Source organism: Pipra filicauda, unplaced genomic scaffold (assembly GCF_003945595.2).
Source record: "Pipra filicauda isolate LSUMZ 115617 unplaced genomic scaffold, ASM394559v2 scaffold24_size8852520_pilon, whole genome shotgun sequence".
Taxonomy (NCBI): Eukaryota; Metazoa; Chordata; class Aves; order Passeriformes; family Pipridae; genus Pipra; species Pipra filicauda.
In genome coordinates, this window is record NW_024104365.1 from 3,654,904 (window position 1) to 3,678,791 (window position 23,888).

General features: G+C 43.9%; 2 protein-coding genes and 1 long non-coding RNA gene across 7 annotated transcripts in view; 1 reads left to right on the top strand and 2 right to left on the bottom strand.

The window, feature by feature from the left end:
• CLDN10 (claudin 10) overlaps positions 1 to 20,782 on the top strand; it is a 59,095-nt gene extending 38,313 nt beyond the window's left edge. The window contains exons 1-5 of one of the 3 annotated variants that reach the window (XM_027712838.2): positions 4,992 to 5,221; positions 11,904 to 12,065; positions 12,230 to 12,311; positions 19,625 to 19,732; positions 20,409 to 20,782. In XM_027712838.2, coding sequence (XP_027568639.1) covers positions 5,002 to 5,221; positions 11,904 to 12,065; positions 12,230 to 12,311; positions 19,625 to 19,732; positions 20,409 to 20,523 — 687 coding nt within the window. In that variant the 5' untranslated portion in view covers positions 4,992 to 5,001 and the 3' untranslated portion in view covers positions 20,524 to 20,782. Of the gene's footprint in view, positions 1 to 4,991; positions 5,222 to 11,903; positions 12,066 to 12,229; positions 12,312 to 19,624; positions 19,733 to 20,408 lie in introns of those variants that run through there. The other 2 variants (XM_027712839.2, XM_027712840.2) reach the window with 2 other exon arrangements.
• LOC120323383 lies at positions 19,593 to 20,579 on the bottom strand. The gene is made up of 2 exons (XR_005563765.1): positions 20,366 to 20,579; positions 19,593 to 19,710 (listed from the first exon to the last, which is right to left on the bottom strand). It is a non-coding gene; the product is annotated as an uncharacterized LOC120323383 (long non-coding RNA).
• Positions 20,783 to 23,070: 2,288 nt separating the features above from the next.
• DZIP1 (DAZ interacting zinc finger protein 1) overlaps positions 23,071 to 23,888 on the bottom strand; it is a 42,006-nt gene continuing 41,188 nt past the window's right edge. For all 3 annotated transcript variants that reach the window (XM_039381995.1, XM_039381993.1, XM_039381994.1), the window contains one exon: positions 23,071 to 23,350. In XM_039381995.1, coding sequence (XP_039237929.1) covers positions 23,268 to 23,350 — 83 coding nt within the window. In that variant the 3' untranslated portion in view covers positions 23,071 to 23,267. The remainder of the gene's footprint in view (positions 23,351 to 23,888) is intronic.

Consider the following 23,888-nt stretch of genomic DNA (forward strand, 5'->3'; position numbering starts at 1 on the left):
GCATAACGACCCTAGCCTGCTTAACCTGGCTGCAGAACAAATGCTGTTGTCATCCGGTGTTTAACTTATGAGGCAATAACAATTGCTTTGTGATTTTGATCCTGCAAGAGCTAAAATAATATCCTGTATTTCAGATTGCAAGCAAAACCCTTTCTGAAAGGCTCTTCTGTACATGACAATACAATAAACTTTTGTACATTATAAAAACCCAATTATTTATTAATATTCCATTCTGATTTGTAAAAGGTGTGTAGTTAAAAAATCTGGTGAGTCTGGGGAGGACTCTGCTGATTGAAAGCTCCCAGTGTTACTCTAATCTACAAGAAGGCTGTGAGGGAAGACCCAGGGAACTACAGACCTGTTATTCTAACTTTAACTTAAATTCCTGGAAAAGTTACAGAGAAGATCACACTGGATACTATTGAAAGGTATTTAAAGAACAATGCAATTATCAGGCTCACAAAAGGAAGGTACTGTTTAACTAATTTCATATCCTTCTATGATAAGGCCACCCACCCAGTGGATGAAGGGAAGGTGGTGGATGTAGTTTTTCTGTATTTCAGTCAGTTTTTCATACTGTCCATCACAGCACCCTTCTGCACAACTCATCCAGCAGTGGGATGAATGGGTTGATGGTGTGCTGGGTGAAGAACTGGCGGAGGGGCAGAGCTCAAAGGCTTGTAGTGAGTGGGGCTACTTCTGGCTGGTGATCAGTCACTGGCAGTGCTCCTGGGGGCTCAGTCCTGGGGGCCAGACCTGTTCAATGTATTTATCGACCATTTGGACGCAGGACCTGAACACACCATCAGCAAGTTTGCTGATGATACCAAAATGAGAATTGCTGTTGACACTCTCGTGGGACAAAAGGTCTTGCAGAGTAATCTGGATAAACTGAAGCACTGAGCTATGATTAATGGGATGAAATTTAACAAGCCCATATGTTGGATTCTGCACCTGGGATAGAGTAATGCTGGGAACAAGTACAAATCAAGAGAGCAGTGGCTGCAGAGCAGCCCTGCAGAAAGGGATCTGGTGGTGCTGGTTGGCAGCAGGATCAATCTGAGTCAGCTGTGTGTCCTGGCAGCCAGGAGGGCAAATCCCATCCTGGAGTGCATCACAGTGTAAGCAGCAAGTGAAAAGAGGTGATTATCCCACTGTTTTAGCATTGGTGTGGCCTCACCCGGAGTGCTGTGAGCAGCGCTGGGCCCCACAATTTCAGAAGGTGTTGAGGTCCTTGAATGTGTCCAGAGGAAGGCAACAGCTGGTGAAAAGGCGGAAGGAATGTCTTATGAGGAGTGGTTGAGGACTCTGGGCTTGTCGTTTGGAGGAAAGGAGGCTGAGGGGCAACCCCATTGCTCTTTGCAGCTTCTTTTGGAGGGGAAGTGCAGAGGGATATGCTGGTCTCTTCTCCCTGGGAATGGTTCAAAGCTGCACCAGGTGAGGTTTAGACTGGACATTAGGAAACACTTCTTTACTGAGAGAGTGGTCAAACCCTGGAACAAGCTTCCAAGAGAGGTGATTGATGTCCCAAACCTGTCAGTGTTTAAGAGGCATTTGGATATACCCTTAATAATGTGCTTTAACTTTTGGTCAGCTCTGAACTGCTCAGGCAGTTGGACTGGATGATCAACCTAAGTCCCTTCCAACTGAAATAGTCTATTGTAAACACTCACTAATATTTCCCCCCAAAATGCTGTTTCTATGACCAAGAGTCAATGAAACTTGTCACAAAAAATGAACCACAAGGGTTGGTTTTCTTACAAAAAGACATGAGCACTTTTCTCACCTGGTCTAAGGGAATAAAACTCAAATGACCCAGCACAAACCTGTGCTATTGCAATGACATGATTAACTTATGTACAGAAAAGAACAGAAATCAGTCCCACAGTGGTCTGGGGAACTTAAAAAAAAAAATCCCAAGTCATACCTTGTCCCAAAACACAGGAACAATAAAAAAAAAAAACAAAACAACAAAACAAAAACAACAACAAAAAAAAAAAAAAAAAAAAAAAAAAAAAAAAAAAAAAAAAAAAAAAAAAAAAAAAAAAAAAAAAAAAGCAAAGTCCAAGTCTTTCATTCTAATACATTAGATATAAATAGCTAAGAAAGCCAAGTAAGCAAATCCAAAGCCAGAGCTATGATGGCAGGAAGACAGAGGTTGAAGGGAGATATAGGCATGTCTTCATAGGTATGTTAAGTTCCTACCACAACAACAGGGAGAAAAGGGCCCATTGTTCCCTGAAAAACGTATGAGTTAAGTTCACAACAGAGGGACTTGCAGTTGTATAAGAGAAAGAAGCTGAACACATGATAAGGGGAGAAACACAGCCTCACAGAAGAATATTTTGCAATGTCTAACCTCTGCAGATCCAGCCAGCACGAACAAAATGCCACCAGGGAAGAGTATCTCTTGCAACTTCCCCTACTTTTCAACCTGGGGCAAATGCTCAGCCCTGCACTATGTCATTTTGGGTTTACATCACCACAAATAAGATCAGAAGCTTTGGTTTTATCTTGCTTTGATTTTAGATGAGAAAGATGGTAACAACTGGACTAGTAACATAAAACACCCTCAAAAGCAAGTGTCAAGAGTAAAAAGGAGGAGCCTTTCCGTGAAGCAAGTCTGATTCTCATGTACGCTGAGGCCACTTTACATCATTCTGGATAAAACAGGGTTTACAAGGGAATGAACATATAAATTAGCCCCGCTTGAAAGGTCCTTGCTGACAGGCAGAGACTGGGTCTGAGGTGGAATTAACTTCATCTGTCGTAAGCCACCTGCAGGGGCTCCCCTTGAAGTCCCTGGCAGCAGATAGGTGGCCATCAGAGACCCATGGATCCATACTGCACGTTGCAGCTAGTCCAGCTCTGTTGAAAGCAGCATGGTCTGGGACAGCAGAACTGGTTGTTGGACATCTCAGCCAGAGTCTACAGCAGCTTCAGCAGGGCTACCCACCTTTAGCAGGGTTACTCACCAGCCTGCTGCTTCCATAGCCCCTCTGGGAAGGGATACCTATGCTTGTCAGGAAGCTCCTCTTCCTCCTCCTCTTCCTCCCTGGGGCTCAGACTCAGGCCTAGAAGAATCCTGGCTGTTTTTCTATCCTTCAACACTGACTCCAGCCTTCTGGTTGTGGTGCGGCAGCACACCAAAAACTTCTGATGGGCCCTGACCAAAATTTGCCCAGACACCACACCCTATATTCACCAACCAAAGCAGTGTTATCAATAAAAGAACAGGTGAGCTCCCCATGTCAAGAAAGCATGACGACCCAGGCTTGGACTCAAGACTCCTACCGCAGACTCAATTAGACCCCAGCTGATAGCTTGGATTGGCCTAGTTTACCACCGCCACCACCAAAATTCCAGTCTGCAAGATCTCAAAGTGCCATGATGGAGGAAAATATTCAAAAATCTTTTTCTTTTCTTTTTTCTTATCGCTGCCATTCCCTATGATAAGTAGATCGTAATATCAGAGAGATGTGACTTGGATCTATAGTCATGTCCCTGTTCGCTGAACTCAGAAGCACTTCCCTGTGTCCCAAAGTGAGCTCTGGCTACTTCTGACACCACAAAAAAGAGTGGCTCACCCACCTCATGACCCTTTCTCTTTCTTTTCCCTCCTGAGGAGAGAAGGCACCTTGGCACAGAGGTTGAACAGAGCTGTAGCATATTGCATACCCAATGCTGCTGTGCAAACAAGCCTACTGCCTGCTTTCCCCTCTCCCTCATCTCTGCCAATGCCTCTGTGCGTCACCTGCAAGTTGGAGGGTACCAAGGAGGCAGAGAGCAGGCAGAGCCACTACGTCAGTAAATGCGTCTGTGGACCCCCTTTTATCCTGCTGGGGCATTAACAGATCAACAAACACCCTGTTCCCATTGAGTTCTGACACACACCCAAGGGTACACCTAACTCTGGGTTTTTTTCCTTTTTTAATTTTTTTTTTTTAAATATATGTCTGTAAGTGATTACATCCGGGTTTGTGCCCGTACGGCAGAACCAAAGAGCATTCATCAGAAGAATAATGATGCAAATGTGGCTTCTTATCCTCCAATGATTGCCCATCTGGCAAAAAGGTTTAGAAAATGTAACAATAGTTTTGAAATAAATAGGAGGAAAGTAAAGACCGGCAGTGTACTTTCCACATCAATAGCAAATATACTACTGATGTGGAAAGTAAACAGCTTCAAACAGGAGGTGAAACCGCTGTGGATAACTCTACACCTGTGAGATTTAGGCTCGAATGCCAGTGCATTAAAACTCAGGCAGAAAATCCCAAGTTCATCACCTCAAATTACAAAAACAGGTATTAAACGCTGTATCGTCTGTAGCCGGGTAATAACAGAGGGCCAGCTTAAATTCGGAGGATTAAAATACCTCGCTATGCGTTTCAAAAGCTTACCTCCTTGTACGGAGGACTCTATCCGTTCAGCACACCTGTACTGTACAAGAATTCCTCAAAACCATTTCCCAGGCAGAGCTGGTTTTTTTTGGGGGGGGGGCAGGGGGGCGTCTGCATGCGGAAAGAGATGCAAACCTGCAGCTACTGAGGAGACGCTGAGGCCGCACCTCTCCCATTGCTGCCACCCCGTCCCGTCCCGTCCCGTCCCGTCCCCTGCACGCGCACCTGCAGGGGACGGGGAAACTAAACCCAAATTACAGGTCGCGTTGCTGTTTGTTTGTTTTCGGGTCTGGTTTATATCGCCACCCCGAGGAGTGCCCCGCGCCCCGCCGGGGTCCGCCCGAGGGGCAGCGCTCTGGGCTCCAACGGAGGGACCCCGGGGCGCTGCCGGGGCTCGGGCAGGGCGGGGGCGGCCCCGGGGGCGCCGGGAGCTCCCTGTGCTGATTGGGCTGCGCGGCCCGGGGCGGCCGCGGCCGCCGCCCCCGCCCCCCCCGGCTCCGCTGGCTCCGCTCCGCCCGCCGCCGCCGGGACTCCGCCGCTGCCGTCGCGGCCCCGCGCCGCCCTTGCCCGCCGGCCCTTGCCCGCCGCTTCTGCCGGGCCCATGGCGAGCACGTCGGCGGAGATCATCGCGTTCCTGCTGACCATCTCGGGCTGGGTGCTCGTCTCCTCCACGCTGCCCACCGACTATTGGAAGGTGTCCACCATCGACGGCACGGTCATCACCACCGCCACCTTTTGGGCCAACCTCTGGAAGACCTGCGTGACCGACTCCACCGGCGTCTCCAACTGCAAGGACTTCCCATCCATGCTGGCGCTGGACGGTCAGGCTCCCGCTGCCCCCCACCCTGACACCTCCCCACCTTCCCCTGTGCTGCTCTGCGGGAGCTGGGGGCCCCGCGGATCCTCCCGGGCCGGTCCCGGAGCCGGCGGGGCGGGCGGACAGCGCGGGGTCGGGGCGCCGAGCGGGGCCGGGGGCGGCGGAACCCCGGCGGGAGCGGCTCCCACGCGGGCTCGTGGGCAAGTGCCCTCGCGTGCCCTGGCAGGTGGCAGCGTGCTGCTTGAGCACACCTGTGCAAGTGGGGTTTTTTTCCCCCAAAACCCCCTGATTGAAAGTATGTTTGGTGCCTAAGTGGCGGCTTTGGCCTCTTTTGCTGTCCCTACCTGCTTTTTTCCCCCTCCTTCCATCACAAGAGTGTGCGTGTGGATTTGACACAAGAAAAATGCAGGCAAATTTTTCTTGCCGATTTATTTTCTGACTGTCATGACATTCTTCTTTTTTATGGTTTTGCCAGCCATGCAACGGTCAGTGGAGAAGAACAAGCCTTGGCGTCGTTTTGTTTTAATTAATGTTCTTTTGCTGGTTATGCTAAGCGGTTATTAACTTGGATGTAATTGCTTCATTGATAAATGACAGTGTAAAAGCTCGGGGCAGTCAGGGATGCAAAGGTATGCAGAAGGGATGCATAGCTTGCCTCAGTTTTAGGGCAGTGTTATTTTGAAGCAAATCTGAGTTTTGCTATAGGGCTTGGAACCAAAGACTTGAGTTGGTGCTACATTTCTTCTCTGTTTAAGGGGGAACATTTTTGCCCTTTAAAGAAGCTGTACTGGGAAATTGGTTCACTGTGGAAAATCTTTGCAACTAAACTTTTAGTTGATAAATCCACACTGATTATGGCTGGTAGAAAAAGGAGATGTGTGGATGGCATCCGTTTATAGCCTCAGGAGTGACTATAAAGAGAGGGAGGAAAGGTTTCTTTTCCAAGTTTCTATAGTTATAAATGAATACAATATAGAGTGTCCCAGTGGCTTTCATACTCACAAAAGATCAGATTCATGGTCTGGCCAGACACTCCCTTTGCACTAGAATCTGAGCGTGAATTTTGGTGTGAAAGTTTTGTTTAGATTAACAGTCCTTCTTTTCCTTTTAATCGCTAACTTATTATTGTAACAGGGTTTAATGTGATCATGAAATTAATACCAGTATCAGAAAACCTTTAACCTCTGTATGTAGAAAGGCCTAAAACAGGTCAAGATACTGGAAAAAGGTAACACAGGCAATCCTTAAACATCACTGTTGCAGGATGCTTCCCTTGGATGGAGAAGTACTGTTCCTCAGATCTTCTTTACACCCAGCCTCAGGTAGCAGAGGGATTTGCCAGTTCCTCTGAAGGGGTGGGATTGCTGGCTGGCCTCCATTGACATCAGTCACTCTATGGCCAAGTGTAGCAGCTGAGAATGTGGTTTCCAGGCTTGGGCAAGGAGCTGTGTTCTGTGTGCAGGTGGGCACAGAGTGATTGCTGGTGCGTAACCTTTTGGATCCACCAAATCTATTGCTTAGCTGTTCTTCTAGGTCTGGGTTAATCTGTCTTCAAGGTAAGAAAAGCATAGTTACAAAGTCAGCAGAATTGGGAACATTTAAAATTTCAAAAAGAAAAATACTCTTGATAGCAAAGTCCTTACCCCCCCCCTTCCTCCAAATGCTTGTACATTGAAACATTGTGTGTTGAGTAGCATGTTCCACTTGGCCAAGGAATGAGTTTCTGAGGCACCTTCTGCACTGTGAGAGAGTCATTAGTTCATTTTGGACAGAAGTGAATTCTAGATGCACATTGAAAGGGCCCTATGCCATCCTCCCGGCCAGACTGTTTATCAGTAGTAGAAAGTTCTTGGCTTTCAGTTGTTTCTCAATAGCATCTCTGAATGCTATGGAGCCAGATCCTGGTACCCAGGCACAATGCAAGTGGAAGACAGGCTGGAGAGAGAGGAATGTACCCCCCTAGCACAGACCGGGCAAGCTGGGTCAGGTCAGAGAGGCAGCTACACGCAGGCAGAGATGCTTTCCACAAGTAGCCTGGCCCAAATTCCCCTCCTTGTGCTTACAGGCTCTGCTGGGAACCCTTTAGCACCTGACCATGGGTGTGTAGGTCCCCTCTTCACCCTAACCTTTCCCCCATGCAGGAACGTACTTCAGGCTTGCAGTGCGTCACTCATGGCTTAAAGAATTCGTGTGTCAGCGTAAAGCTGAATCTGCCTCAGCCCTTGAGTAGCCTCTCCCTTCTCTCCTCTTCTCTTTGCACAGACTTACATGTCCAAGATGGATCCCATTCCCTGTGATTGGGAATGTGATAACTTCCTGGCTCCATCCTCAGGTGGGGGACTCAGAAGACACAAAAGGGCAGATCTGGTTTTCTGTATTCATTGAAGTGTTTGTGAGCAGAAACAATAACCCTATAAAGATAAATGTAGCAACAAAGTGTTGGTCTCCTCAAAATGGTAGGGCATGACTGGAAATTACTAGTAATATTTTTGTTGTCCCAGGAAAATGTGGTTTTTCTCCACTCCTTCCTCACACAAATGGAAAGGATTTGCCTCAGAGCAGTTCCTCTTCTACAGAAATGTTTTTTTGGTCAAATCAGAAACCTCTGAGTGTTGCTGTACTTCTTGTCTGGAGAGACTGCTCAGATCTGCCAGGGGATTAGAGGTAAAACGAGGAGGGAAAAAAATTGGGATATCACTATGCTTTTGAGCAACCTGGTCTGGTAGGAGGTGTGCCTGCCTATGGTGGCGGGGGTAAGAACTAGATCTTTAAGGTCCCTTCCAACCCAAGCCATTCTGTGATTCTATTATTCTATGCCAATTGCTGGAGTTCTCCTGTGCAATACAGCAGAGGTCCTTTCTTCTTCAGAAGCAATGTCATAGTTCGGGTCAGGAGTGCTCAGGAGATGGTTCCCCTTTATCCTTGTTTTGTTTTGCATCATGGAATGGGCTTGGACTGTGCTCCCCAGATTGCTGTAGGATAGCACAGCAGCAGGGCTGCCCTGATGGCTTTCAGGCCCTCACTCCACACAACCGGCTTCCAGAGAAAATTGTATGTGATTCCCTTCCACCTTTATGCAATTTGACCAGCCTTCATTAATTACACAGCCCCACATTCTGTGTACAAGCAAAAATATTGTTCCTCTCTGTGGGACTTACAGTAATTTTGGGTTTACTTCTTTGTGCCACTGGTCATAGGTGGAAATTTACTGATGAAACCACCTCCCCAAAAGAGGACATATCAGTTTCCATGTTTCCAACAGTGGATCTGATGACCTTTTGCAAAACAGAGCTAAACAAAAATTTACTTATGAGCTAAAAGAGGGTATTAGAGCTTAGAATGACAGACAAAAGCAGTGGGTGTGTGCTTTTGGAAGGAATCTATGCTGTATCTGTAAGGCAACCTCTTACCCTTCACGTGATGCAGACTGCAAAATGCCACCAGAGGCATTTGTTGTGAAAGTGGCAGTCCCCAGAACTTTGCATATATTTTTTTCCATAGTGTCATATGATATGAATATGTGAATGCCTCCTAACTCTTTGTAAGCCTGAGAGGCAAGTATGAGAGCAGTGAGGCAGGAAAGATGAAGCTCTAACAAGATTAATTTGAATGCAAGACAAAACACATTTGTTTAAGACAAAAAACCCAACAAACCCACCAGCAAAAACAACAAAAAAACCCCTAACAAAAACCACCTTGAAATAGGTTTCTCTTGGAATGCTGCTAAACATGACTTTATGAGTAATGCATGTTTGTCTGCTTGTCTGTTTAAAATGCATGGCTTTTTGTCACTTGAAGCTTCATTTGGGTGGTTTGTAGTTTCCTACAGGAGCTGGTGCAAATACAGACAATAAACATTTGGAAAAGGGACAGGTTTGGTCTTGAGTGGAGGAGTGTGAAGAAATAGGCAGCTTCCTTTTACACTCTTCTGCATTACTATAGAATCACAGAATAGTTTGAGTTGAAAGGGACATTAAAGACCATCTAGTTCCAACCCCCCTGCCGCAGGCAGGGACACCTCCTACTAGAAGAGGTTGCTCAAAGCCACATCCAATCTTCAGCACCTCCAGGGATGGGGCATCTGCAGTTTCTCTGGGCAACCTGATCCAGTGCCTCACCACCCTCACAATAAATAATTTCTTCTTGACATCTAATCTAAACCTGCCCTCTTTCAGTCTAAACCCATTTCCCCTTGTCCTGTCACTTCATGCTCTTGTACAAAGTCCCTCTCCAGCTTTCCTGTAGGCCCCCTTTTGGTACTGGAATGCTGCTATAAGGTCTCCCTGGATCCTTCTCTTCTCCAGGCTGAACAAGCTTAAAAGTCTAAGTGAGCAATATAATCTTCTTGCTTTCTTGGAAGCAAAAAAGAGGTTTAGTTCCTCTTACAGCCAAATGCTATACGTAGTTTGAACCTAGGGTCTGAGCAATAGGAGGCTGGATTTGGTGAAAAAGTTGATTTCAGCCTTTTATGCTTCCTGATGCTCCGGTCAGCCTAGTGGGACTAACAGAGCCTTCTGCTCTTCCACATTACTGGTGTAAATTGTGATTATTTTTTTAATATATATCATGTTTTAAAAATGTGTGCCAGTTGGCTGATTGCTGTGGTGAAATGAAACAAGCCCTACTGTGGCTGGCCTGCCCACTTGGGTGAATTATTTAGTGAGGAAGGTTATTCATTCAGCAGAACTGAGCAGTCCTTCAGCTCATGCTGTTTATAATTGAAAATGATTTCTGAGTGAGTGAGTTAATTATTTCTTGCTGTCTCACTACCCTCTACCTATTCTAAAACTGTGTATTGACCTTCAGGAAAAACTGATTTTCAGCCCTGTGGTTACTAGCAAATGCTGTATATTTTGATTGGGGTGAATATTTACTGATTTTCTTAGGAGGTTCAGACATAAATAAAAGTTTAGAGGACCTCCGGGTAAATATGTTCATGGTTCAGCACTTTAATGTGTCAATTAGCTACAAACAGTGTCAATAAATTGGACCTGTCAAAAATAATAGCTTCCTTCCCAGTCTTCGTCTCGTGCTTTACCTGTCTGCTACAAGAAGTATATTAAACACCACCTACTGTAGTAAAAGCCAACTTGTCCATGCCGATAGCAAAAATTAACAAAGCAAGGCTGCTTTCTTCAAACTTGGCTCTTGCACAAATGACTGACTCTTTCTCTCTTACATTCCGACATGTGAGTCGTGTGACAAATGGAGGAAGTCCATCTGTGTGCCAGCAGGTGTAGATAAATGCCAGTAGGTGGACAGCACAGCTCCCAAGTTCGGTAGGCCTGATAAAACGGGTTGTTAAGTGCAACAAATTGCTTTGTGCACAAATCTGTGAATCAGTGCGAGGTTTTAAATGTTGTTCAAGCACGGAGTTGATATCCTGGAATTGATGTGCCTCCAGCAGTGGCTAAAGGGGGCAGCAGTAAGGATAGCAGAGGGCAGCCAAGTGTCTGTGGTAGCCATCTGCATCTCAAGGACCTGCCAGCCAGACACAGGTTTCTCTGTGGTGAATGTATCCAGTCTCTTTTTGAATCTCTGTAAATCTTTGGCATCCAGATATCCTGTAGAAAGGAGTTCCACAGCTTCCTTATACAAAAAAGCACACTTCTTGTTTTGAATCTGCTGCCTTCTGTTTACATTAGATGTCCTTTAGTTTCTGTTTTAATATATTATTTTCTTATTAAAGACTTTTATGCAGGGCTTGGAGTTTGGGGGGGGGGGTTGTTTATTTGTTATTATGTAAAATTTGGTGTAATAGGCAATGACAATGTGGTTTAGCTCTCAACATTTCCACCCACTGGAGATCAAAGCAAAAGGAATGAATACCCTAATCGTGGGAGTTCATATTCGTTTTAAATGAGATGTAACAGGTTATGAAGAAAAACATCTTGTGATGGTTATTCAGCTGTGTAAGATTGCAGCGTTCCACCCTGTAAGCAGTGATATGAAATTATCACAGTCTTTCAATTACAAGATATTCTCGGAAGGGAGAAGAGGCCAAGCAACCCATTGTCCTGCTGAAGGGCCCTCCCCTGGGAGGTCCCACTCGGAGCAGCCTCAGGCAGCAAGGCAGAATTGTTTGTGTCTGAAGCCAGCCACAGGCCATTTGTCCAGTTTTAAATATGGCAGTGATTTGCTTTATCCTGAAGAACTACTGGTGTCCATAGAGCTGAGCATGTTCGACTTCCTTGGGGAATGAAGGCTGCCTTGGTGGATCCAAATCAAATCTGTGGCAAGTCCAGGCAGGACCCCAGCCAGGGTCCCTGCTGCCAACCCACTGACAGTCAATTGCATCTGCAACACGCACGCACAAGACTGACCCGTGAAACTGGCTTTGTGTGCATAGAGTGGCCCTGCAACCTGTGACAGCCCCTGAGAAGGCCACGTGAAGTTGCTCTTCAAAGCTTCATGGGTACAACCTCTTGGAGATACTGTACACAGTGCCATGGGATTATTTTTTGGAGCCTTGAGTGCCACAGTATGTTCCTTAGAAGCTGGGCTGAGGTGATGATGCCCTGTGAAGGGCATCACTCAAAAGAATACACTCAGTGGGAAGGTGACATTACTCCAGCTAAGGTCTGATTCCATTTGCAATAGTGAATGCCTAATGCTGCACAGAGGAACTATAGTGAAACCCATTGTGGTCCCAGTTCTCACATTAGCCTTTATCTTTCTCCCAACAGGTTACATCCAAGCCTGCAGAGGACTCATGATCTCCGCTGTCTGCCTGGGTTTCTTCGGTGCCGTTTTTGGACTGGTTGGGATGAAGTGTACGAAAGTCGGAGGCTCTGATCAAACTAAAGCAAAAATAGCTTGTTTAGCTGGACTGATTTTCATACTTTCTGGTAAATATACTTTATTTCTCTCAGTTTGTGTATTTGAAGTCATACCAGAGCTGTTTCTTTTCCACAGAAACCCTTGCACAATTCTCCATGACTTTGTTGACTTCAGGGTCAGGCCCAAAGCTCTTCTGCTGGCTCCACTGAATAGTTTGTCTTATGCTTTTCAGGGTTGTGCTCTATGACTAGTTGTTCCCTGTATGCAAACAGGATTACGTCTGAGTTCTTTGATCCTTCTTTTGTTGCACAAAAGTAAGTACTTTCCTATATCCATAAATCTTTCGAACAAGTAAACCTTAAGTTTCTTACTGTGCATCAGAGCCTATTTAGATATAGAGAAGGTGCTTCTCTGGGGCAGAAGAGGAGAGTGAACTGCAGTTTTATTTAATCACTTTTCCTAACCAGAGTAATCATGTGCTGAAATTGAATGAACAAACACTTTCCTGTGCAATGATTGCTCTGTAATATGTGTGCCCAGGCTTATTGTGGCCTGGCAGAGTTCTGCCCTGCTTCCGTAGAGCAGGTGGGGTTAATTGGGAGTGAGTGAAGCCTGCCTTTATTCCAGAGATGCAGCAAAAGGATTGCACAAGACAGAGGTGCTCATTAGGGGCATCATTCCATAGGGAAGGAAAGCACCTTCAGGTTTTGATAGAAGGTGCTTTCCGTGAAGGTGTCAAGCACTGTACAATCTTGATTCCTCTTGAGAAGAGGTTTTTGCGGGCTCTCTGGACTCTTTTCAGGCATATTTTCAAGTCCAGATGGCTGAAGTTTGACTCATAAACCGTATCAGAACCCACAGTCTTAGAAGCACTAACATAATGCTTTGACTATACTAGTAATTAAATTTAAGGGAGTGAGTGTTCATAGAACTGCAGGATCCGTACCGGAAATAATGAACATCCCTAAAGACTGCCTTTAAAGCTGAGCAAGTTCTCAGGACCTACAAAAGCAGCAATTCACAAACCCTTGTGCTTGGATTTTGGATTGACATCTTAACTACCGCACTGGCTGTAAATTACAGCATCACAGACTTTCCTGTTTTGACTTCATATATGATGCAAACTTTTCTTTAAAGGCAAAGATTTCCTTGAGACCCAAGTAAGGGCTTAGTAAGGAACCCTGAGCCTTTATGTTTCTCTTTGACAGAAAAAAAATAGTCTGAATAAATAACACTAAGTGGGTCCATGTTTGCTGTAGGGTCGACACTGCTTCTCCTATCTCGAAAACAGGTTCGTATTAGTTTTCTCCATAATGCCACTCTAGTTTCTGCTTATTTGGTACAGTGAAGACAGGATTGAAAGGCCTCCAAAAGAAAGAAGGATGTGAGGTTCTGTGAAGAAAATGGAGCCTGGCTATATAGACAGAAGTTAATTATTCATCGGGCTTACTGTTCCTGGTGAACAATACCATGGTTGTTGCCAGAAGTGCCTTTCCTACACTGTATTCCTATGCTTCTCTGCTGCAAAAGAGCAGGCAGACCTCACGGTGGAGTTCTACTGTGAAGGAATGAGAAATCCAGTTTAAGTATTAAAGTAAAGATAGTAAAATGTTCTCTGCAGAAATTACCTTTTTCCTGAACAACAGGGCACACATAATGACAACTGCAAAGATAAAGGCAGAAAGGAAAGCCAGAAGTTGTAATTTGAGTTCCTCTTGGTGCATGTAGCTCATGCAGCAACCTTGTGTCAGATGAAGCTAATGGTGGCATTCAGCTCTTTTCTCTCTCAACCAGTGTAAAATGTGTTGTAATAATGCATTTTGTTGCTGTCTGTGCACTCCTACTTTAATAAGCATTGCAGAAGCATTTAATATGCCCTGCTGGTATATTGTGGAAATTTGGCGTTGGCTCTTCACTGAGAGAGAGTTTCAGCCTTTTGCCTTTTACTGCACATTTCTCTCCTGAAGTTATTCTGGCAGTGTCAAAGACAGGCTTGAGATACTGTTAGTGGAAAACAAGTGACACAAGATATTCATGTCAGCTGGCAGAATTTCCTTCCAACCTTCTGCATTTGGAAAAGGCACCCTGACTATGTATGGGTGCAGGAGGAATCAAAGACCTGCCTAAGGCTGATTCCTGAGAGATTTTGGGTTTGAATTATGTACCTAACTCATGTAGGACAGGCACCACAGGGACACTCCAAACCTCACCTTACTTAGAAAGAAACCTTTGGCTGGACTTTATGTCCCGATATGGTAGTTTTCATTGCCAATTTAAAATGGCTCCAAAGGAATTGCTTGATCCTTCATAATGACATGCCTAGAGTCTTGGGGATAGTATGGGATGCCTTTGTGCTTGCAGCCAAGATGTATTTAATTTTTCTTCAAACACCTCTAATTGGGAAAAATCTGTGCTTTTGTTTTGCTGTCTTGCTGGTGTTGCTCCCACAGATTCTCTTAGAAAACTATTTTGTCACTTTACTACTTTGAATTAAAAAAACCCCCATAACTCTTATACCCTTTATCCTTTTTGTCCTTTGCCAAATTATGTGACTAACTTCCCATTCTCTCATATAGAGAACTATTTCACTTCAGCTTTCTTGTCTCTGAATGGATTGTGCATAGTTCACAAAGTCCCCCTTGTCATAGATTTGAATAATTTTCCAAGAATCGTAAGAATTAGACATTCATGGTGTGTATTTCTCTTGGGTGATTGTACTGATTCGGTAGGTAGGTATGCCATTTACTTATACCACCTTCCTGGCAGCTAATGAAGCTTCCACTTGTTTGGCTTGAAGTTTACTTTGTGTTCTTAATGTATATAACAACTAGAATATTTTTCTTCTGTACTGATATTGTACTTTGGTTCTTTCACTGAATTCTACCTCCCTGGATTACTGAAAAAAACCCTTTTCTCATGGTCCTCAGCAGTCACCACATCTAAACCTCTTCATCAATTTCACGCCCTCCCCCCTGAGCTGCCAGTGATCTCTAATCAGATTGATTTCATTGTTAGTGATCCGTGATTCATGGATATGCAGCCACAGACTTCAGAGAGTGACTACTTTGGTTCTCGAAACATAGAATATTAAGAATAGAGGAGTGCGTTTCCTGCAAAGATTTTAATAATAAAGAGGGAAGGGGAAAACAGCAAGTGCAGAAATTTATTCTAAAAAAGCCTATCTCCTTTTTTTCTTTGTCTGGCAGTACCAGTGTTTGTAAGGTTTTTTTCACATGGTAAGGTTTTTTTAAATACTGGATTTTGATGGGATGTTAGGGTTAGCTTCTTAAGTGCTACAAATACCATAGAATTATAGAATGCCAGGTTGGAAGAGATCTCAAGGAGCATCTGGTCCAGTCTTTCTCAGAAACAGCGTGGTCTAGACAAGATGGCCCAGCACCCTGTACAGGCAAATCTTAAAAAAGTCTGATGTTGGGGAATCCACCACTTCCATGGAGTGATTATTTCAATGGCTAATTGTTCTTACTGTGAAAAATTGTCCTCAGGTCCAATTGAAATCTCCAGGGGTTATTTGTACCCACTTATCCCACATCTTTTCCATGTGACTACTTGTAAAAAGGGAGTCTCCATCTTTTTTGTAGCAACCGTTCAAATACTGGAATGTGGTGATAAGGTCTTCCTTAAGCATTCCTTTCTCAAGGTTGAACAAACCCAGTTCTCTCAACCATTCCCCATGTGACAAGCTTCCCAGTCCGCTGATCGTCTTTGTGGCCCCTCTCTGGACCCTTTCCATCTTGTCCACATCTTTTCTTGCATAGCAGGGACCAAAGCTGAGCACAGTATTCCAAGAGTGGCCTGACAAGCACTGAGTACAGTGGGATAATGGCTTCTTGATCTCTGGTGATGATACCCTTGTTGATACAGTGCAGTATCCCGTTGGCTTTCTTTGCTGCAGCAGCAGCACACTATCCTCTCAATATTGAGCTTGCTGTCCACCAGGGCCTTCAGGTCCCTTTCCACAGAGCTGCTTCCCAGACGTGCAGATCCCAGCCTGTGCTGTGTTCCTTGACTATGTTTTCTCAGGTGCAAGACCTTACTCATGTCCTTTTTGAACTTCATAAGGTTCTTGTTCGCTCACTCTTCCAGCCTATCCAGGTCTTTCTGCAGGGTGGCTCTCCCTTCTGAAGTGCCCACTTCCCCACTCAGTGTGGTATCATTGGCAAACTCAGTCAGGGTACACTTGATCCCATCACCCAGATCTCTTATAAAGATGTTGAACAGCATTGGGCCCAATATTGATCCCTGGCGGGCTGCACTTGTGGCGTTGTCATTTTGAATGGGAGCTAAAAGGCAGATTGGATAATATCCAGGGAGCCATACAGAAGTTTTATATGCAATTGAAAATTTGAAGTTTTCCTCATATGTACCAGTATAAATCAGAAAGATTGCTTTATCTGTTTAAGGATGTGGAGGAAAGACCAATTAGGTCAGCTATGCAACCTAGTGGTGTGGCAGTCATCCAAGAAGGGGCCATATACGCAACCTGTTTATATATGGTATAGTAACAAATGTTGCTTAAAAAGTACAAAAAATCCCAAGAACAAAGGCCAAACCCCATGTCTTCTTTACCAACTAGTAGGCAACAGTCAGGTAACCCTTTTCTACTCAATTAAATCCAATATAGTCTTGGTTATTTTTCTGTACAACTGAAGAGCTTCAGGAGGCGAGATGGCGATTTGTCTCCTTAACTTCCTCATATCAACCTCTGGCCAACCATTTAATGTTGTGAGATAAAAATGTGGAAACGAACTTGTGTTTCCCACTTTCTAGGCAAATGGTCTTGACAAGTAAGTTCCTACTGCAACAGCCTTCCTTGACCTTGGTCCAGTGGTGTTCTCCAGCACCGCCGTGGTCTGCACCAACTTCTGTGAGGAGCGTAATCCTGATCCACATACTTTAGGTGTGGTCTGGCAATACTAACAGGGATGGAAGGATCCCCAGGATGGGGCTTACCTCACATCCAAGTTAGTCCCTTCGATCTGCCATTACAGCTTGATAAAAGAGGTGCCTTGAGGGTGTTTTAGAACTGTACTTTGTATGTATTTCTTGCATGTTAATTATAATGGGATCCTAGGTGATAAGCTCTAATGTAGATCTCTGCTTCTAATAAGAGAATCCCCAGTCCTTGAACAGACAGAAATCTCCTTGAGTCATGTGAAAAACTTAGCACGTGGTTGAAAATGTGAGCATAGATAGAATTAAATCTTTGCAGGTTTGGCAGACTTTGAAGTCAAACAGGACTAGGTGCAGAGTTTTCCAGGGTGAAAGTCAGCTGAGCTATGGTTTCCAGCAGCTTAATTTGGGGGTTGGGTGCCTAAGCCCCACACTGGTGTTAAGGAAAGTTTCTGACCCTGGGTTCTGAGGCAGAGTTGGTTTATTGCACCTTGAGCTGGGTGTCTCCAGAGAGGGACCCCAGACAAAGTAATCCCCTCACAGTCTATGCACCTGATTTCACTTACTCTTCACGTGCCCTGCATACACCTCATGGTCCAATGGCAATTTATGGTCTGAAGTCTTCTAACACCTCATTGGATTCTTTCTCCCTGTCCATGTGGGCAGGCCATTAATTGTTCTTCCAGCTTGGGCCAGCCTTGGGGCCTTCCAGGGTCTTAAGCCTTATCTGAAGATAACCAGGTGTTCTCTGTTTACTCCCCTGCTTGGCCTTTCCTGCTAACAAACAGAGTTCATTTAAAATTCATCTATATTAAGTTTTGAGCAGGGCCCACTTATGCTAAGCTGTACACAAATTACAATTAAACTTAAACCTGCACAAGTTATTTCTAATATTTTATAAATTAAACTTAATTTAATCCCCAACATTGGGTATGGAGAACATTTGGGGGAATCTGATACTTTTTTTAACAAAGGATGATAAAGCTCTGCTTTGATGATGTAAACAGAAAATGAAAAAGGAGCCTAAAAGCTAAAGCACTAGTGGGGCCATGAAGGGTGCAAGCCCTCATGAAGTGTTCTATGTCTGAGCTCTAGAGTCTCTATTGCTTTTTGGCACTAAGCTCCTGAATCAGAAGTTACTCAAACCTGGGTATCCAGGGCATCTAGCACAGATATCCTAAGTGTAGCTTTTTGTCCTTGTGCATTTTGTTGTTGTTGTTGTTAAAAAACTGTGTGCTTTACCTCTGGTTAGACTCTTGAGAAAACACCAAAAAGTGATTTTTTTGTTTCTCACAGGCAATTTTTGAGTGTTTCTGCAGTGCCATCTTTGTAAAGATAGAAGTTTTGTAGGACAACTGACAGGTATTTTCAGTTAAATATTCCAGTAATGTAAAATTAGGGTCTGTGCACTAGTTCAGAACTAGCTGAAAAGTGCAACTACACAAGTCTTTCAGATGTACAGTAGACTGTCAAGCAGAAGCTTTTATTCGGCTGCCTCACCACAGCTCAATAAATAAAAAAAATTTAGTAACAAAGGCCTGAACAGCACAAGCACCTGGCCAATAACCACGGCTCGATGGGGAACAGGGGCCTGTGTTTTCAGTGCGGGATCCCAGGAATCAGGAGGAGATAAAGGTCTCCTCAAGGGGCAACGGGAGCAGAGAGGGAGCAAGAGACACACAGTCTGTTCTAATAGTGAGGAATAGGAGACTCTGAAGACTGTTGGGCCTGCAGCCTAATGCAGGTCATCCTAAAAGTGTTTTAAAGAGTGGTACCTCAGGCAAAGAACTGGAGAATGGAGAAGACGAGGTGGCAGCCATGGGTTGCTGCTCGTCTTGAAGCTCCAGGGCTGAGGGGGAAGACAAGAATCTTATCCCCATGTCCTTCTTTTCCTTCATTTACTACTGTTGTTTTAGAAACGTGGACTCCTAAAGCACCACCATCTCCTTTTGGAGTCAAACTAAGCAGTTTCTGGCCGCAAACAGGTTGTGGCTGGCCCGGGCAGCAGAGGGGACCATTGCTGGTCACCTGGAGCTCTGTCCATGGGTTTGGGGGGAAGCAGTGTCTTCCAGACAGAATCCAGCCACAGTGATGAGAGACGCAGAAGGTTTCTGGAACACGCACCCACGTATGCATATGCTCATGTTATCATATGCTTACATCTGCATACGTATATGCATATTTTGCAGATATGTAGATGTAATTGCATATGCATATAATATATATGTACAACCCCCTTCGTGTTTTAAGCAGGAGGGATAGGGAGGGAGACAGAGAGATCCTGAGAGACAGAGGGGAAACTTAGGGAGAGTTGTAGGCAGAAGTTCTAGTCTCTGACTCAGCAGAAGCCAGTTTGGGACCCAACAGGAACCAAATGCTCCAAGGGGACAGGAGCTGCTCTAAACAGGCCAAAGAATGATGAAACTCCACAGCAAAGCGATCCAGGAGGAGATGCAGAAAGGCCAGGCTCCCCAGCTGGCTGTACAGGGAGATAAGCATTGCTCAAGTGTACTGCAGGGACAGAGTTTGCCTCCCGTGTCAGAGGGAAATAATGAAAAGAACGTGGGGGAATGGCAGAGCTGCTGATTTTGTGATGAATAATGTATGTGTCAATAGAAAGTTATTGAAGAAAAATATAAAATTCAGTTATCCTGAAAAAAATCTGTTAAATCCATGCTCTCTTTTGTTAAACACATTTATTGACTTCCTGTAGGTATGAATTAGGAGCAGCTTTGTTCATTGGATGGGCTGGAGCTTCACTCTGCATAATTGGTGGCAGTATATTCTGCTTCTCAATAGCTGAAAACAGTAATTCTCCAAGGTAAAACACAAGTTGTACATACTGAAAGAAATCAATACCAGTGCATTTGTACCCCCTGTATGTATGTGGTTTGATTACTGTTCCAAAACATTTTATAGTGAGATTCAGAAAGAGATTGTGTGGATAAAAGAAAATAAGGGGATTGAAGGATAATTTAATTAAGAAAAGCTATTGACTCAGAGCAAATACTCATGTTATATATTCTGCATAAATTTACTACCACTGGAAAACAGTGCATTCACTGATGTAGGAAAAGTGGTTCGGTCACTTTACAGGTGTGAATAGACAAGTTTCTTTAATCCCAAATCATCAGATCAAAAGCGAAAGAGGTGAAGGACAGCAGTGGTGGCAGTGGGACCTCCAGCAGCAGAAAAGGAGTAATAATGAAGAGGCACAGCTGGAGGGAGGAACTGTTCACCTAGGATCTGCCACAGCCCAAGTATTTCACGATTCTGCCCTAATTTACGTAGCTGCAAACAAGGGATATGTGTTTATATAAAAGTGAATTGCAATGTCAAACTAGAATGGAACCACACAGAGAAGGAATGTGCCCCCTCCCCTGAAATTTGTTGGTAGTTTCCTCTGCATTTCTTCTAGCTTTATTACTATAATGCCTGGATGCAAAGACCTTACCTGTCTGTGGGATGAGCTGTAAATACTTGTATTTTCTTTTCAGGAGAGGATATGCGTATAATGGAGCCACATCTGTGATATCTTCTCGTACAAAGGTCCACAACAGTGTCCCAGACAAAACCCCACCAAAGCACTTTGACAAGAACGCTTATGTTTAGTTGCACTGTTGGAAGACTCAAAGCATTTTAAAAATGATTTTGTACGTTTCATTCAGAGTGATTCCCCCCCATTCCCAACTTCAATGTACTTACCACTAAGACAATGACTTTTAAAAATATTAACTTGCAGCTTTTTACATACTGATGTAAATTTTATTATGTAATATTTTCAGATTGATGTTGGTATTGTAAAGTTTATACCTGGAAATCACGACCTGATGTTGCATTCTTGAAAAAAAATAAATGAGGTATTTACTAATTCAGTTTGTCATGTCAATTGCCTGTGGGGATGGCATCACACATATCATATTGAGATATTGCAATAATCTCTGACTTGGGTTCAGTGCTGGACAAAACAACCCTAATCTGTACATCTGTACTGGTTAATAGGCAGAATATTTCACCACTTAGTGGTGACAGAATTGCAGAGTGCATTGTAACTGCAGCACCGAGACAGGTGGGAGTGGGAAAGTTCGTCTCTGTATTCACAGGGTGGAAGAGCGTGCAGCTTGGCCACAGGAATAAGAAGGAATGGGTTGCAAACAAGTGTGGGATTTGGGTAAGCCGGAGTAGGTACTGATAGTAGTCTGGGCCAGTTGTTAACAAAACCCATTGCTGGTGAGGGTCTTGCCCGGCCTATACAGAACTTGCCCACGTGTGACCACCAGCCTTCTGTGCACATGGCAGGAGAGCAGAGGTTGGGTGAGGCTGCAGCCTGCGGGAGTGGAGGGGGGCGGGGAGGAGGGCACAGCAAGGCTCAGAGACAGCTCCTTTGTTCTGCATTTGCTTTGTACCACTGGGCTCCTGCCCTGCTTCAGCACTCAGCCCTGCTCGTGACAAGACACTTCCAGGGGGTTGTCTTCATTCCCTCCTGCTTGACACCTTTGGCTCTAGAATGGCTTGAAGCCACTGGGTTACAAAAGAGAAGGAAAACCCCAAGCAATGCCAGCTGTCTGCTCTGCCAGTGGCATGCCTGAAGGCATGACCAAATAAAAGCAGGCAATACTAAACAGCACAATTTTAGATAATCCCGACTGAGTTACAACAGTTCAAAAATTCAGGTAGTATTTTTTTTGTCTGACCACAGAAATGTGATGACTTTCGAAGGAATATTTGCACAAGTCAATAAATGAAAAGAGAGATTAACCACACAATGCTTTCTAGACTCAATCCCTAAAATCAGACACAAACTCAGGTTTGCTATGAGGTTTGAACAGATGGACCTTTGGAGTTTCAATAAAAATTGGTTATTTTGGGACAACAGTGTAAATATAAAAAAATGAACAGTCCTAATTAATAATGACACTATGACAGAAAAGGTTTTGTATTTTTTTAGACACCATCTAAATTACACCAGAACCGCAAAGTCATTCAAGGTTCTTTTTACTTTATTTTTGTACTTTGTTTAAGTTGAAACACTACTGTGTTTTTTTAAGAAGGCAGCCAGTATGGACAAAACAGAAATACCAAAGTACTTCTGCAATGGCAGGTCAGTGATTTTCTCACTGCAACTTGACATTTTAATTTTTTTTCCAATTTCTGTGCTTTTATGTTCACAAAGACTCAACTTCAATACAAAAAACCCCAAGTAAACCAACTTCCCAAATAGAAGGCATTTAATAATAATTAGCTTTATAGCTGAGGTTTTTTTCTTTTCATTTGGTGTTTATTGTAAACCATGGTAGAAACTTAAATGTTTAATACATGGACACATTTTCTTTAAAATGTTCACAATTTTATATAAAGTTTATGATAAAATACATGAAAATATGCATTAAAAATTGTATAAAGTAATATTCTGCAGTATATTCTGTTCATTGGCTAACAGGCTTTCTAGCAAGACAAGTTTCAATCTTTAATGTAAACATTAGAGGCAAAATCTTCACCTCAGTGAAATGAAAGAGACTTCCACCACTGAATTCATGAGTGTGCTGGTTTTGGCTTGGGTAGAGTTAATTTTCCTTACCGTGGCTAGTATAGGACTTTGTCTTGGATTTGTGCTGGACACAGTGTTGATAATACAGAGATGTTTTTGTTATTGCCAAGCAGAGCTCACACAGAACCAAGGCCTTTTCTGTTTCTCATACTGCCACGCTGGAAAGGAAGTTGGGGGTGCATGGGAGGTTGGGAGGAAACATGGTTGGGACAGGTGACCCCAACTGACCAAAGGAATATTCCATACCATATGACATCACACTCAGTATATAAAGTGGGGGGAAGGAGGAGGAAGAGGGAGGACATTTGGAGTGATGGCGTTTGTGTTCCCAAGTCACCACTATGTGTGATGGGGCCCTGCCCTCCTAGAGATGGCTGAACACGTGCCTGTCCGTGGGAAGACGTGAATTAATTCCTTGTTTTGCTTTGCTTGTGTGCATAGCTTTTGCTTTTCCTGTTAAACTGTCTTTATCTCAGCCCATGAGTTCTCTCAATTTTACTCTTCCAGCTCTCTCCCTGGTGCCACTGGTGGGAGAGCGAGCGAGTGGCTGCTGGAGCTTGGCCGCTGGCTGGGGTTGAACCACCACAGTGAGAAAGAAGAATTACTCTCAATTTCCAAATAGACATGGCCAGTATATTTCAGTATTCTTTTTCAGATTCAGACTGAAAGACGGGAGAGCTCTGTAAACAGTATTCCTTGTTATTACATGACCCATGAGAGAAATTAATAGGAAACACTTGATGTTTTCAACTGCATTTTCAACCCCAGCAGAACCCAAAAGTAGGGCCTCCCATCAGGAATGGAACACTTATATATCTGAAGAATCACTCCAGTCTGTTACAGTCACTAAGCTGCTTTTTAACGTGCTTGTATTATCAGCTTCATGAAGGCCTGTTAAAACAAACAGATAAAAAAATTAACAATTGTTAATTTTAAAAATTAATAATTATTAATACTCTTTTGGGGTATTTTTGCTTTGTATTTATCTGAGAGATAAAATGACATGCTATGTGAGCAAACACCCATGGACTTCAGGAAGTCCCAAATTTCAACCAGTGAGGAAATGACAAATGTTGATAAAATGAAGGCTGTTTCGGTCAAAGAATACAATGCACAGTAAAAGCAGGTAGTGTCAACATTACTTTCCCTTCAAAAATAACCCTGAGCCTCTTTATGTAACTGACACAGCTTTACATATATTGAAATGTTAGAGTTAGAAACTACTATATAAGTTCTTTGTAAGATTCAGGCTTTTACTATAGCAGTAGTTCAAATATTAATCTCAGCCTGGTAGGTCACTTAGACACCTTGAACAAACCTGAAATTTTGTTATTATTATTCTCAAGACAAAATAAGAAAGTTGCCCTCCTCCCTTAAATTTGTGAAGAACAAAAAAATCCTGGATTATTACTTTTTAATATAAGGTTGA